The sequence below is a fragment of the Mustela erminea genome, chromosome 1 (genome assembly GCF_009829155.1).
Source record: "Mustela erminea isolate mMusErm1 chromosome 1, mMusErm1.Pri, whole genome shotgun sequence".
NCBI classification, from domain to species: Eukaryota; Metazoa; Chordata; class Mammalia; order Carnivora; family Mustelidae; genus Mustela; species Mustela erminea.
In genome coordinates, this window is record NC_045614.1 from 99,684,553 (window position 1) to 99,698,339 (window position 13,787).

At 37.8% G+C, this 13,787-nt stretch overlaps 1 protein-coding gene across 7 annotated transcripts in view; it reads left to right on the top strand.

The window, feature by feature from the left end:
• Nucleotides 1-13,787, top strand: part of SEC22A (SEC22 homolog A, vesicle trafficking protein) — a 66,050-nt gene that overhangs the window by 43,217 nt on the left and 9,046 nt on the right. For all 7 annotated transcript variants that reach the window (XM_032335238.1, XM_032335260.1, XM_032335269.1 and 4 more), the window contains one exon: nucleotides 13,150-13,215. In XM_032335238.1, coding sequence (XP_032191129.1) covers nucleotides 13,150-13,215 — 66 coding nt within the window. The remainder of the gene's footprint in view (nucleotides 1-13,149; nucleotides 13,216-13,787) is intronic.

Here is a 13,787-nt window from a genome sequence, read left to right on the forward strand (position 1 = left end):
CATAATTTTATGGAATTTATTAAGTAAATAATGGTATAATTTAGAGTTGGCAAAAATTGTGAAGATGGTTTTCTGTGGTTAAAATTCTTGGGTTGTTGAAATTGTCAAATTGATAAAGAAGGGGAGGGAGCAGATCTGGGTAGAGAAAAGTTTTGTGCTACAGAGACTTATCATCCTTGACCCAGAAGACAGTGTCTAAGCATGGAACTGGGGGCTTAGACCCCCATTATTTTTAAGTTAAAAGTCAGACAAGGCTATTATATCTCACAAAAAGAAAAAAGAAAAGAAAAGAAAAATAGTTTCTTTCAGGCACTCAGAAGATATCTTATCCCTCATCTTCCTGGACTGATTCTTTCCTTCTCCCTCCTCTGATTCACAACTTCAGAACTAAGGAAAATAGTATAAACTAAGGTTTTCATGCTCTTGAGCTGCTGCAGCTGGCTGATGACCGCCTTGATCCCTGAGTGTTTCATGTTTTCCCTTTGTGCGGTAATATCTTTGCCCCCTGCAGTTGTTGTTTAGCTTTCCGAAGAACAATAATCTGATTAAACTGATGACCACTTACATGTAACTGACTGATGGCTCTGAGATTTCTCAGCCTGTCGACATATAAAAAAGACATTACAGACCAATGTAACTCATGAACACAGATGGAAAACTCCTCAGCAAGATATTAGCAGATTGAATCCAATCGTATATAAAAAGAATTACATGCCACAGACAAATGGGATTAATTCCAGGTATGCAAGGCTGGTGCAACATTTAACAGTTAATGTAATCCATCACATCAGTAGGCTAAAGAAGAAAAATCATATGATCATGTCTGTGGATTCAGAAAAAGCGTTTGATTCAAAATCCAGTACCTGTTCATGAACTCACCATAAACTAAGAATAACGGGGAGCTTCCTCAGTTTGATAAAGAACATCTGCAGAAATCCTACAGTTTTTACCATATTTGATGAAAAACTAGAAGGTTCTTCCCTAAGATCAGGAACAAGACAAGGATGTCCCCTCTAACCATTCACATTCAACATTGTACTGGGAAACCTAGTTAATGCAGTAAGACAAGAAAACAGAAGGCATAAAGATTGGGAAAGAAGGAATATGATACTGTCTTTATTCACAGATGTTTCGATTGTCTATGTAGAAAATCGCAAAGAATTGACAAATTCTTGGAACTCATGAATGATTATACTAGAGTTGCAGGATCCAAAGTTAATATATAAAAATCATGGGCGCCTGAGTGGCTCAGTAGGTTAAGCCTCTGCCTTCAGCTCAGGTCATGATCCCAGAGTCCTGGGATTGAGCCCCGCATCGGGCTCTCTGCTCAGCCGGGAGCCTGCTTCCCCTCTCTCTCTCTGCCTGCCTCTCTGCCTACTTGTGATCTCTCTCTGTCAAATAAATAAAATCTTAAAAAAAAAAAAATATATATATATATATAAATCACTTACTTTATATCAGTAAGGAACAATTGAAATTTAAAATTCAAAAAACAGTATATTATTTATATTGGCATACCAAAAATGAGGCACTCAAGTATAAATCTAACAAAACATATACAAGATCTACATGAGAAAAACTAAAACTCTGATAAGAAAAAGAAGAGTTATTTATTTATTTTTATTTATTTTTATTTTTTAAAAGATTTTATTTATTTATTTGACAGAGATCACAAGTAGACAGAGAGGCAGGCAGAGAGAGAGGAAGGGATCTGGCTCCCCTCTGAGCAGAGAGCCCGATGTGGGGCTCGATCCCAGGACCCTGGGATCATGACCTGAGCCGAAGGCAGAGACTTTAACCCACTGAGCCACCCAGGTGCCCCAAGAAAAAGAAGATTTAAATAAATGGAGAGACATTCCATGTTCACGAGTGGGAGGATTCAGTATTGTTAAGTTGTTAGTTCTTCCCAGCTTGATCTGTAGATTCAACACAACACCAGACAAAATCAATATTTTATAGATATTGACTAAATGATCCTATGTGGAAAGGCAAAAGACTCGGAATAGCCAACACAATACTGAGGAAAATGAAATCAAAGCACTGACACTACCCAACTTTAAGACTTACTATTTTTTTTAAAGATTTTATTTACTTATTTGACAGAAAGTGCATACACAAGCAGAAGGAGCCGTAGGCAGAGGGGTAGGGAGAAGCAGACTCCCCACTGAGCAAGGAGTCCAGTGCAGGGCTCCATCCCAGGACCCTGGGATCACGACCTGAACCAAAGATAGATGCTTAACCGGCTGAGCCACCCAGGCTCTCCTTGAAGACTTATTCTTAAGCTATCACAATTAAGACAGTGTGGCATTGGCAAAATAATAGACAGATGGATCAGTAGAACAGACTAGAGAGCCCAGAAATACACCCATACAAGTATAGTCAATTGGTTTTTGATGAAGGAACAAAAACAATTCAGTGGAGGAAGAAAAGTTTTTTCAGCAAATGGTGCTGGAATAGCTAGACATCCACAAGCAAAAAAGTAATTTTAGACACAGATTTTATACCTTTAATTAAAAAAAAAAAAACTTAACTCAAAATGGATTTCAGACCTAAATGTAAGATATAAAACTTAGAAAAGATAACAGGAGACAACCAAGATGACCTTGGATATGGTGATGACTTTTTAGATATAATACCAAAAATATGATCCATGAAAGTGTAAAAAACTTTTGGTCTGTGAGGGACATTAAGAGAATGATAAGCCACAGACTAGGAGAAAATATTTACAGAATACATCTGACAAAGGGCGTGTGTCCGAAACATGCAAAGAACTCTTAAAACTCAAGAAACCAAATAATGCAATTAAAAATTGGGCAAAAGAATGGAACAGACACCCCACCGAAGTAGATATACAGATGGCAAATAAACACATGAAAAGATGTCTAACATCATATGTCACTAGATTAAACATCATATGTTGCAGATTAAAACAATAAGATAACACTAAACTCCTAGTTAAAACAATAAGAGAGCACTAAACTCCTAGATTGGCAAAAACCAAATATTAGGATATGCAACAATACAAACTTTTCATTCAATGCTGGTGGAAGTGCAAAATGGCACAGTCACATTAGAAGATAGTGTGGTTGTCTCACAAAGCTAAACATAGCCTTACTGTATGATCCAACCATCATGCTCTGAGGTCTATTAACCCAAAAGAATAGAAAGCTTGTGTCCACATAAAAACCTGCATATGAATGTTTATATCTGCTTTACTTACAATTTCAAAAAACTAGAAGCAACTAAGATATCCTTCAAAAGGTGAAAGAATAAACTGTGGCAGTCTGTACAATGGGGTATTACTCAGTAATAAAAAGAAATGAATTCTCAAGCCACAAAAAGGCATGGCTAAACCTTAAATGCACATTACTTAATGAAAGAAGTCTGAGAAACCCACATACTTACATGACTGCAACTGTATGACATCCTAGGAAAGGCAAAACTATAGACAATAAGTATAGACAATAAGTAAAAAGATCAGTAGTTGCCAGGGGTTTGGAGGGAGGTAGGAAGGGAGGAGTAGCTGGGTTATGGGATTTTTAGGGCAGTGAAACTCTTCAATAGTTACTATAATGGTGGTTATGTCATTATACATTTGTCAAAACCCGAAGGATGTACAACACAAAGAGTGAACCCTAATGTAAACTATGGACTTTAGTTAATGATAATGTGTCACTGTTGGCTCATTTGTTGTAACAAATGTACCACATTAATGTAAGATGTTAATAATGAGGAAACTGTGAACAGGGAAAGAGCCAGTTATATGGGAACTCTTTGTAGTACACATACTGCTTAATTTTCCGTCAGCCTGTTCTAAAGATAAAAACCTATTTCAACACACACACACACACATACCACATAGCACCATTAAAACAAAGAACAGGAAGGGAGGAGCAGTCTTTGGGCTTTGATTTTTCATTACTTGTGGCTCCACTTAACAGTTAAAGTATAGCCTGTTGTACCTAGCTGCCTCTTAGAAAATGGTGGATTGGCTTTCTCTTCTCACGGAGGGGCTGAGCCTTCCCGTTCACACAGACCTGGACGGGATGTTAGTGTCCCAGCCAGGGTGGAACCTGGGTCTAGAAATGTGATTCATGTTTTAGGTCAGATGTACAGTTTTGTGCCCTCTGAGAATAGTGGCCATTTTGAGAAAGGCAATGGAGAGCCCCCCGACCCTATACTCACTCACCCCTCCCAGCTCAGCCCCAAATACCCCTGCCAAAGATGGACAAGGAAAATAATATCCTTTAATTTGTATAAAGAAAGTCTGGAACAATGAGAGACTAAAACATGCAGTAGGAACTGGGCAGATGAGAAGCAGGGTAGGAATGACACTCTTCATAGTATATGCCTTATGTATTATTTTTACTCTTTGAACCATATGAATATACTATTCAGATTTTAAGTAATAAAAACGAGTGTTTATCAGCACCTATTATTTAAGCATGAAACAAAACAAAACAAAACAAAACTTCAGTTAACCCAACCTAGTAAGTAGATTTTCAAGTAACATTTCAGTAGAGTAAAGGTAAATATTTTTGTGGGGGTTAAAGGGAGCCTGAGCAATTTTCCTGAGTTTTTATAGTTTCTTACTGCCAATGTCTTAGAGTCCACAGTGTCCCTAGAAGCTTCAAGGTTTTTTGATTGTTTTAAATGGTTCCTTAAAACTGTGGTGCTAGAGTGTGAAGGACACATGGGGTGAATTACAAGTAGGGAAAAAGGGGCTTTTCTGTTCATAGGTCATTTATCATTTGGGAACTCAATGGATGCTTGTATCTTTGAGATCTGTCTTTCTAATGCTTGATACAGAATTCTCTTTTTCACTGTTGTCCTAGACTAAATTTATTCCAACAGTGTTTCCTTCTCATCTGATCCAAGGAACTGTAAATTGGTCCATATGGGATTTTTAGCTGACTGGAAACTGTGGACACCTGGTTACTTGGTTCCTTTAGGGTTGTTTTAAATTTTCGTTCTGTCATAGGCATCTGACATATTCCACATACACTCATCAATAATTGAGGTTTCTAAAACAGGGATGCTCAGAGAAGGGAATGAGGAAACAGAATACAAAGTTTGGGGGAATATTGTCCACAGGTAGTTTGTCACTCATAGGTAGTTTAAGATTTTCTAGCAAATTCTGATCTCCTCTTCTGAATGAGAATCATTGCTTTTTGGAAATTCATTGGACTAAAAGTAGAGGTTCATATTATTTGAATTATTGGGGATTTTATATCAGTATAGAGGAAAATGTTTTGGTAAGTGACTGGTGCTTGGCAATACTTTTCCATGTCTTGTTAGAAGAATAATGAAGGAGCAGTGTAGAATTGGAAATCTCTACCTTCTAAGGATTCTGTGTCCTAAAGGATGGAATGGACAGTAGGCAAAGAGAAGGAGAGAAAGGAATGCTAGATTGCAGAGGGCACTGTGATAAATTTAGAGGTTAACCAGAGTAGGATTAGGGGTACAAACTATGTTAACTTAAACAAGTACATCCTTTCATCCCAAGTTAACCTAAAAACACATACAGAATTGGGGGCCTGAGGTCTCTTGCTTTTCATTTTCCCTCATTGGAGTCTATTTTATTATTCATGACTTGTATTGGATAAAAGGATCCTTTTTTTTTTTTTAAGATTTTATTTGTTTTATTTGACAGAGATCACAAGTAGGCAGAGAGGCAGGCAGAGAGGAGGAAGCAGGCTCTCCACTGAGCAGACAGCCTGATGTGGGGCTCGATCAAAAGGGTCCTTTTTAATGTCACTAGAGCCACTGAATTTAAGACATACTCTCAGCCTTCTCTGTGGTTCATCATGTATTTTGTGTTAGAAATAATCCCTAGAGTCATTGTAGATAATTTTTGGTGAGTAAAAGATCTTTTTGAGATGGTGTGGTATGTAGACTCAAGTGCAAATTCCAGGACATGGGACTTAAACTTACTTGTTTTGAGGTTGACTGTGGGGGAGTTACTGAAATCATGGTGGTCATAGAGGAGGCAGGAAGGCATACACAGAGTAAGTCGCCTCAGCATTTCTTTAATACTTGATTGAAGAGCCAAGTATTTATTTGGGGATATTTTTAGATCGAGCTGAAAATATGTATTCTATTTCCTGAGTGTGAGCAGTACATTGATATTAAAGTTTACCTTCTTAAGGCTGTGAGTTTTAACTCCTCTCTCTGAATGCGGAAAATGATTGCCACATTTATCTGCTAGTATGTAAGTTGGTGCCTGAGGCGCATTTCAATTTGAGAACCCACGTGAATCAACATTCCTATGTTGTTAACATTGTTTGAAGATTCAGTGTGTATGTTTCTTCTAAATTAATAACTGCCTTTTACGATAATAAGGAATTTATTTAAAAATATAGCACTGACATTCTTTGGAATGTAAGTTCAAACTGGAGAGGTGTAGAATGAGTACAGTTTTATTTTAAACTGGTAAATTTGAGGGCACCTGGGTGGCTTAGTGGGTTAAAGCCTTCAGCTCAGGTCATGGTCCCAGGGTCCTGGGATGGAGGCCTGCATCGGGCTCTCTGCTCAGCAGGGAGCCCATTTCCTCCTCTCTCTCTGCCTGCCTCTCTGCCTACTTGTGATCTCTCTCTCTCTGTCAAATAAATAAAATTTAAATAAATAAATAAATAAATAAACTGGTAAATTTGATTTGGTGTTCAAGTAATGTGTAAATTAGATTATTTTCACCCATTTCCTAACTTTGTTCTGAGTTTAGAGATGTTAATAAGTTTATTGTGAATTGGCATCTTGTGAATATATGAGCTTTTATCACACTAGGTTTATATTGCTTGTGTTCCTTTAACGATCAACCTTGAGACAATGATATTAATTAAGCTGGTACCAACCTAGAAATAATTTGCATGTGGTGCATTAGGAAAAAACTGAGGATTCTGATACAGCAGTAGAAATGCTGGCCTGGAATTCAGTCTACCTGGTCACATCTGCCAGTAACCAGTGACCTTGAATGGGTTATTTTACCTTCTTGGATCTCATTTTCTTGTTCTGCAAGATGCAGATTTTGAAGAGGCTCAAGGACCACTTCAGTACTAGCATTCTAAGACTCTCTGATTCTGAAATTCTTTCTAATGGCTACTACAAAGCAGGAAATAATCAACTTTTATTCCTTGAGTTATTTCCCATAGATTGTTTTCTGCCTATTAAAGCTCAACAGAAGTTTTTGCCTTACTTAGTGGCATAATATCTATGCCAAGATGCAGTGCTTACTTACTGGCTTTCAAAAGAACTAAAAGTATTTTTCCTGATTCTGTGCTCATTGTTAAAGAATAGAGGGGGAAAAAGTATAAAGATAAAAATCATCTCCAAATTTTCTCTGTATTTATATACATATGCACATACATACAAACATATACATATATACATAGACTTGTATAATGTCATATCCATTATATAAGTTTGTGCCCTTTTTTTCTACTTAAGATTAAAAAGGGAATATTTCCCAATTATTACAAACAGTTCAATGGTATCATCCGAAAACATTGTGTGACTGTTATATAAAGCCTCTGTTTATCTCTTCATCCTCAGCTTCAAAAAAAAAATACTCTTTTCCTCTGTTAGTTTTCAAAGCAGTGTATTGGTATCCTAGCATTCCCCTAAAGGTGAAAGTGACATTTAAAATTTTTTTTATTTGAACTCCTTACATCTGCCCCACTTTGCTCTTGCCTTCAACCCTCTGTTGTCTTTCCCCACATACACACACTTCTGTCCCACTCTGAGCCTCTGTCCCACCTTCCCTCGACTACCAGCTGTTCCCTCCCGTGCATTTCGTTTTCCTCTCTACTGGAGAGGATGCTCTTAGCTCATAAACATGCCCTAGCTTGCCGGCCTTTAAAAATAAACAAACTTCTTGATGAAGAGACCCTTCTAGTTTTTGAAAGGATAAACTGTGTTTGTTGTTCCCACTACCTTCCCTCTATTCTCTTAGTCTCTTGTGATCTCTTTTCTGTCCTCAGTTCTTTCAAATACTGGCCATTAAGCTCTCTAGAATCCTTCCAGTTGCCAAATGCTGCAGCCACTCTTGAGGCCTTGTCTTCTGTGGCCTCTCTGCCTCACCTTACATACTATTCAGGTTTTCCTTTGAAAAGTAACTCTATTTAATTTCAGAAATAGTATATATTTTCAAAAACTTAGAAGCAGATAAATCACTATTAATGGTTTGCTACATTGTTCTTCTTGACATTCTCTTATCCCTTCATTTTCATGAAACCATTTTCTCCTATTGTATCTTTTTTCATTGTCTTCCTATTCCTCAGTTTATTTGGTAAACTTCCTTCCTTCACCTGTCCTTTAAATAGTGGCATTCTCCAATGTTCTGCCCTTGGCTTTAATATTCTTCTTTTTTTTTTAATATTTTATTTATTTATTTGAGAGAGAGTGAGAGAGAGTATGAGCGAGGAGAAGGTCAGAGAGAGAAGCAGACTCCCCATGGAGCTGGGAGCCCGATGCGGGACTCGATCCCGGGACTCCAGGATCATGACCTGAGCTGAAAGCAGTCGCTCAACCAACTGAGCCATTTAATATTCTTCTTAACTTTCACCTTCTCTTTGGGTATTTTCATGATGGCTTTTTAAAAAGACGTTAATTTGTGCACATACCCACACATCCTCACACAGTAAAATGTACATGTGCCTACAGTTTCCAAGCCTATAATTCCAAAGCCTGTTGTCACAATAAGTCATTCTTTTTTTTTTAAAAAGATTTTATTTATTTATTTGACAGAGATCACAAGTAGGCAGAGAGGCAGACAGAGAGGCAGGCAGAGAGAGAGAGAGAGGAGGAAGCAGGCTCCCCACTGAGCAGAAAGCCCGATGTGGGGCTCGATCCCAGGACCCTGAGATCATGACCTGAGCCGAAGGCAGAGGTTTAAGCCACTGAGCCACCCAGGTGCCCCACAATAAGTCATTCTTTTCCCATTTCTCTTTCCTAGAATCAACCACTGGGTTATACTTCTAGAGACAGAATGTATGTATGCTAGTATATATGAATTTATATATTTACTTATATAATTGTTTTCAGAGTGTTTCTGTATAAATGGCAGTATACTCCATGCTTATTTGCATCTTTTCCACCTAACACTATATAGGAGGTCATTTTATATCAGTGTATAGAGATCTATTACATTCATTTTAGTGGTAGCATAGTGTTAAAAAATTTTTTGTATTCCTCTTTCCTCCCACTGCCTCTTGTTTTAGAAGAATTCAAACTTACAGAAAGATTTAAAAAACAATGCAATTAGCACCCACCTGTATACCTACTTACACTTTTTTTTTCTTTCTTTCCTGAATCATGTGAAAATAAAATTGTAGGTATCATGACAGTTTATTTTAAAGTTTTTCAGTATGTATGCCTTAAGGACTAGGAATTCTCCTGCATAATCACAATACCTTTATTACACCAAAGGTTTTTAAGATCAATGCAGTATTATCTAATATAAAATTCATATTCAAATTTCTACAGTTGACTAAATATCCTTTATAGTTTTTTTTCTCTCTCTCCATTCTAGGAGCCAATCAAGAATTAAGACTTACATTTGATTGTCCTAGGCCTTCACTTGACAACTGTTTAAATAGATGACTGAAGTAGGATCTCTAGAGCCAACTCTTTCCTGAAGCTGACTTAAATCTATGAAATATAATTATTTGGATGTCACATTGGCCCCTCCCAAATCACATGTCCAAAATGAACTCAGTTTTTTCTGCTCTCAAACCTACTCTTCCTCCTATATTCCCAACTTAGTGCATGCTATAATTCAAATGTTGCCTTAAAAGAAGGCTGAGGGCGCCTGGGTGGCTCAGTGGGTTAAAGCCTCTGCCTTCGGTTCAGGTCATGATCCCAGGGTTCTGCGATCGAGCCCTGCATCGGGCTCTCTGCTCAGCAGGGAGCCTGCTTCCTCCTCTCTCTCTCTGCCTGCCTCTCTGCTTACTTGTGATCTCTATCTGTCAAATAAATTTTAAAAATCTTTAAAAAAAAAGAAGGCTGGAGTCATCCTAGGCTCTTCCCTCTTTGAGACCGTATGTGCTATTCCCTTAGCCTGCAATTCTCTCCCTACTTTGTCTACCTTTCTACTAGATCATTCTTCAAGACCCAGATTAAGCTTTACTTCCTTGACTTTTTGTTTCTCCATGCAGGTTTAGATGTGTCTCCAGTAGTCTCCTTTTATACTCTGTACACACACCTGTCCCATCAGTTACCACTTTAAGTGGGAATTGTTGGCTAATGTATCTGCCTTCTTAATCAGAAAGTAAGCTCCTTGAGTTCATATGGATTTAGTTGTCTTCTGTTCTAGGTCTAGTAATATAAGACCTGGCCTGTAGGTGTTTAATTAATATTTATTGAATGGAAAATACATAGACAATCTTGGGCAAGTAGAAATAGATTTTTTTAAGGTCAGCTCAACCTGGCATGCATTTATTGAATTCCTGCTATATGCAGTTTGATGCAAGTAGTAAGATTGATTTTCTGCCTTGAAGGAAGGTTAGGGGGATGGACAAAATGGGTGAAGGGGGCGTTAAAGAGTACAGACTTCCAGTTATAAACTAAATAAGTTATGGGGATGTAACATCAACATGGTGACTATAGTCAGTAATATTGCATTGTATATTGAAAGGAGATAAGAGAACTTAAGTTCTCATCACAAGAAAAAGTTTCTAACTTTGTACAGTGACAGATGATAACTAGATTTATTGTGATCATTTTGCAACATACACAAATAAAGAATTGTTACGGTGTGTGCACCTGAAACTGATATAATGTGGTATGTCAGTTATACCTTAATTAAAAAAAGGTTGGAGTCTACTTGAGGCTAAGACCAGTATACTTAGAAGGTAATCTAATTATTCGATAAATGATGCAGATGGTAGCCTTAAGGAGAGAGGAGTTGGTGAATGATTTTGAGTGTTTACTGTGTGCCAGTTACTGTTCTCTGTTTGCAAGTGTTATTTAATCTGTACAACTTTTATATTTTTTTAAAAAGGAAATTGAAGTTAAATAGTCCAATACTATACAGATAGTAAGTAAAGATTTGAACCCAGGTCTGACTGACTCCACAAACGTGCCATTGAGTGTTCCAAAGGCAATTAAGAGAGTCATAAAGTGATATTGTAAATCAAGGGAAAAAATAATATCCAATTATAGGGTAATTAAATCAGTGGTATAGCCCCCCAATGAAAGATTGTATAATCGCTACAAATCATGTAGTTGAGAAATACTCATTATCTTGAGAAAGTATTTATGATAGAATATATAGTACTAAAAAGCAGTATATAAAAGTATGACTCCATTTTTGGGGGGCACCTGGATGGCTCAGTGGGTTAAAGCCTCTGCCTTCTACACAGGTCATGATCCCAGGGTCCTGGGATCGAGCCCCACATCGGGCTCTCTGCTCAGCAGGGAGCCTGCTTCCTCCTCTCTCTCTGCCTGCCTCTCTGCCTACTTGTGATCTCTGTCTGTCAAATAAATAAATAAAATCTTTAAAAAAAAATAAAGGACTAAGAAAAAGCAAGCAGGATTTAGTCTTATAATTATTAAAGTCAGAAATGTTTCATGACCCGGGCGCCTGGGTGGCCCAGTGGGTTAAAGCCTCTGCCTTTGGCTTGGGTCATGGTCTCAGGGTCCTGGGATCAAACCCTGTACTGGGCTCTCTGCTTGGCAGGGACCCTGCTTCCTCCTCTCTCTGCTTACTTGTGATCTTTCTCTGTCAAATAAATAAATTAAATCTTAAAAAAAAAAAAAAAAAAAAGAAATGTTTCATGACCTTCCTTGGCTCTGAGGTGGAACAGGCCTAAGCATCCCAGACAGATTAATGATTCCTATTTTAAGATCATCTCACTAAGATAAGCAACTCTCCTTCTGCCTTATGGTCAGTTCTGTTGCCCAGTAGCAAGTGGGAAAGGAGTTTTCTCTGTGTATTTTTTCATGAAGACATGGCAATGAGAGACACTCCCATATCTTGTGAAAATTTTCGTTGTTTAAAGGTATTTTTTCTAAAATAAGGGCCAAATGTAAGGCTCCTGTCTGGGATTTATGTTTCACTTTATAAGAACACTGAAAGAAATTTAATATTTAAGAGGACTCAAAAGAGAATAGAAAACACTTGGGTTTTCTCTTAGTTTTGCATCAGTTTGAAAAACACTCTGTGTGTGATGTATCTTCTAGGTGGCTGTTTTTCTCACACAGCATGTGTGGCTGTTCTCACTGGGATTTAGCACACTCTAGTGGACAGTAACTTTTCAATTTTTTTTTAATCATGTCAAATTACTTTATTGGACATTTCAGTGATGTGCTTACCTGATAGTAAGGTTTGTCAATATCTATTTGAGTCAAGTAGTAATCCTAGTGAGTGGGATGGACTTATAGGCCCCTGGGGTGTTGTATGTTTTATGGGGTTTTTTTTGTTGTTGTTTTTGTTTTTTGTTTTCAGTAGAGAAGAGAGGTTTTTTTACCTTATGTGGAAACTTTCCCATTGGCTTTCATCTTTTCTTGGGTTGACTAAGAAAAGAGGTAGAGCTGAAATAAAATAAGAGCAATTATTTGGGGTCTCAGAATTGCAGCTTGAAGAGCACAGATTTGGTAACAACCCAGATTGTGTCCCTTTAGGTTACAAAAAGTCAAGAGCTTAAGACAAAAAGGAATGTTTGTATGTGTCATTTACAACGAATTTTGTTTGATGTTGGCAGCAGAACACCAATCTTGGCTGAATAGAATTGGCTGCTAAGGTTGTCCCTAAGCAAATTCTCCTACTACAGCAATTGCAGTCTTTGGAATATTTGTAGTTTGGCCCAGATAAAGTTCATAGCTTCATCTGGTGAGGATGTACATAAAGGTCCATCTCCTTAATGGCCTCTAGCACCATTTTAAAACTCCTTGACAAAAGTGATTTCATTTCATTTCATCTTGCACACATGGGTAAGGTGAAATTGATGGGTCTAAACATAAAGGAACACTGGTAGTCTTTCTGTACCTCACACTCCTTGGAACTTTCAGGACTCTTGAGAATTTTTACATACCACGTTTTGATGAAGATTTGAACCATTTGTGCTTAAACATTGCTGTATCCTATCCTGATGGATTGTTTTTGGAAATGGGCTTCCACCAGGAAAAAAGTAATTTTTAATTTTGTTTTTGCAGAGTGATGGTGAAGATTTTAATTACATTGTTGCATTTTTCCTTGGAACAGCAGCCTGCCTTTACCAGGTAGGTTCTCTCCAACTTTTGAGAAACACTTTCCTATTATTGTTTGTTTTAGGTATTGTCTTATTTGTACACTTTAAATAAATAAAATGTCTGAGTTCTTTACCTCACTTTAGAGCCTCTGTTAACTTGATGATCTACATCTCCATTTTGAATGGACCTGGATCCCAGTGTACTTAATGTTAACACTCTTCTGTGTTAGGTTTCAGTGGCAGTATGTCATCTGCCTGTGGCGGTAAAGGCTACTTCTAGATTTTTTGGTGATGGATTATTGAGCCTCAGGGCTCTGCTTATACTTGAGCATGAGGATTTTGTACTTTTGGGCAAGTCTGAACAGGAAACAGCCAAAGCGGATTTTAGGATATTTAATTTAATAGTGAGGAATGGGGTGGATTGCCAGAGCAGAGAAATTGGAAGAAAGGAAATTAGTTGGGAGGCGATTCCATTACTTATGGCAGGAGGCGGTGAGAGAGTGAACTCTGATAATGGCAGTAGGGATCAGGGGTGAGGGAATGACACTGAGGAGGAAGACTCCTAGGACCTAGGCTTACAGAGCCAGGAGGCTTTGCACCTGG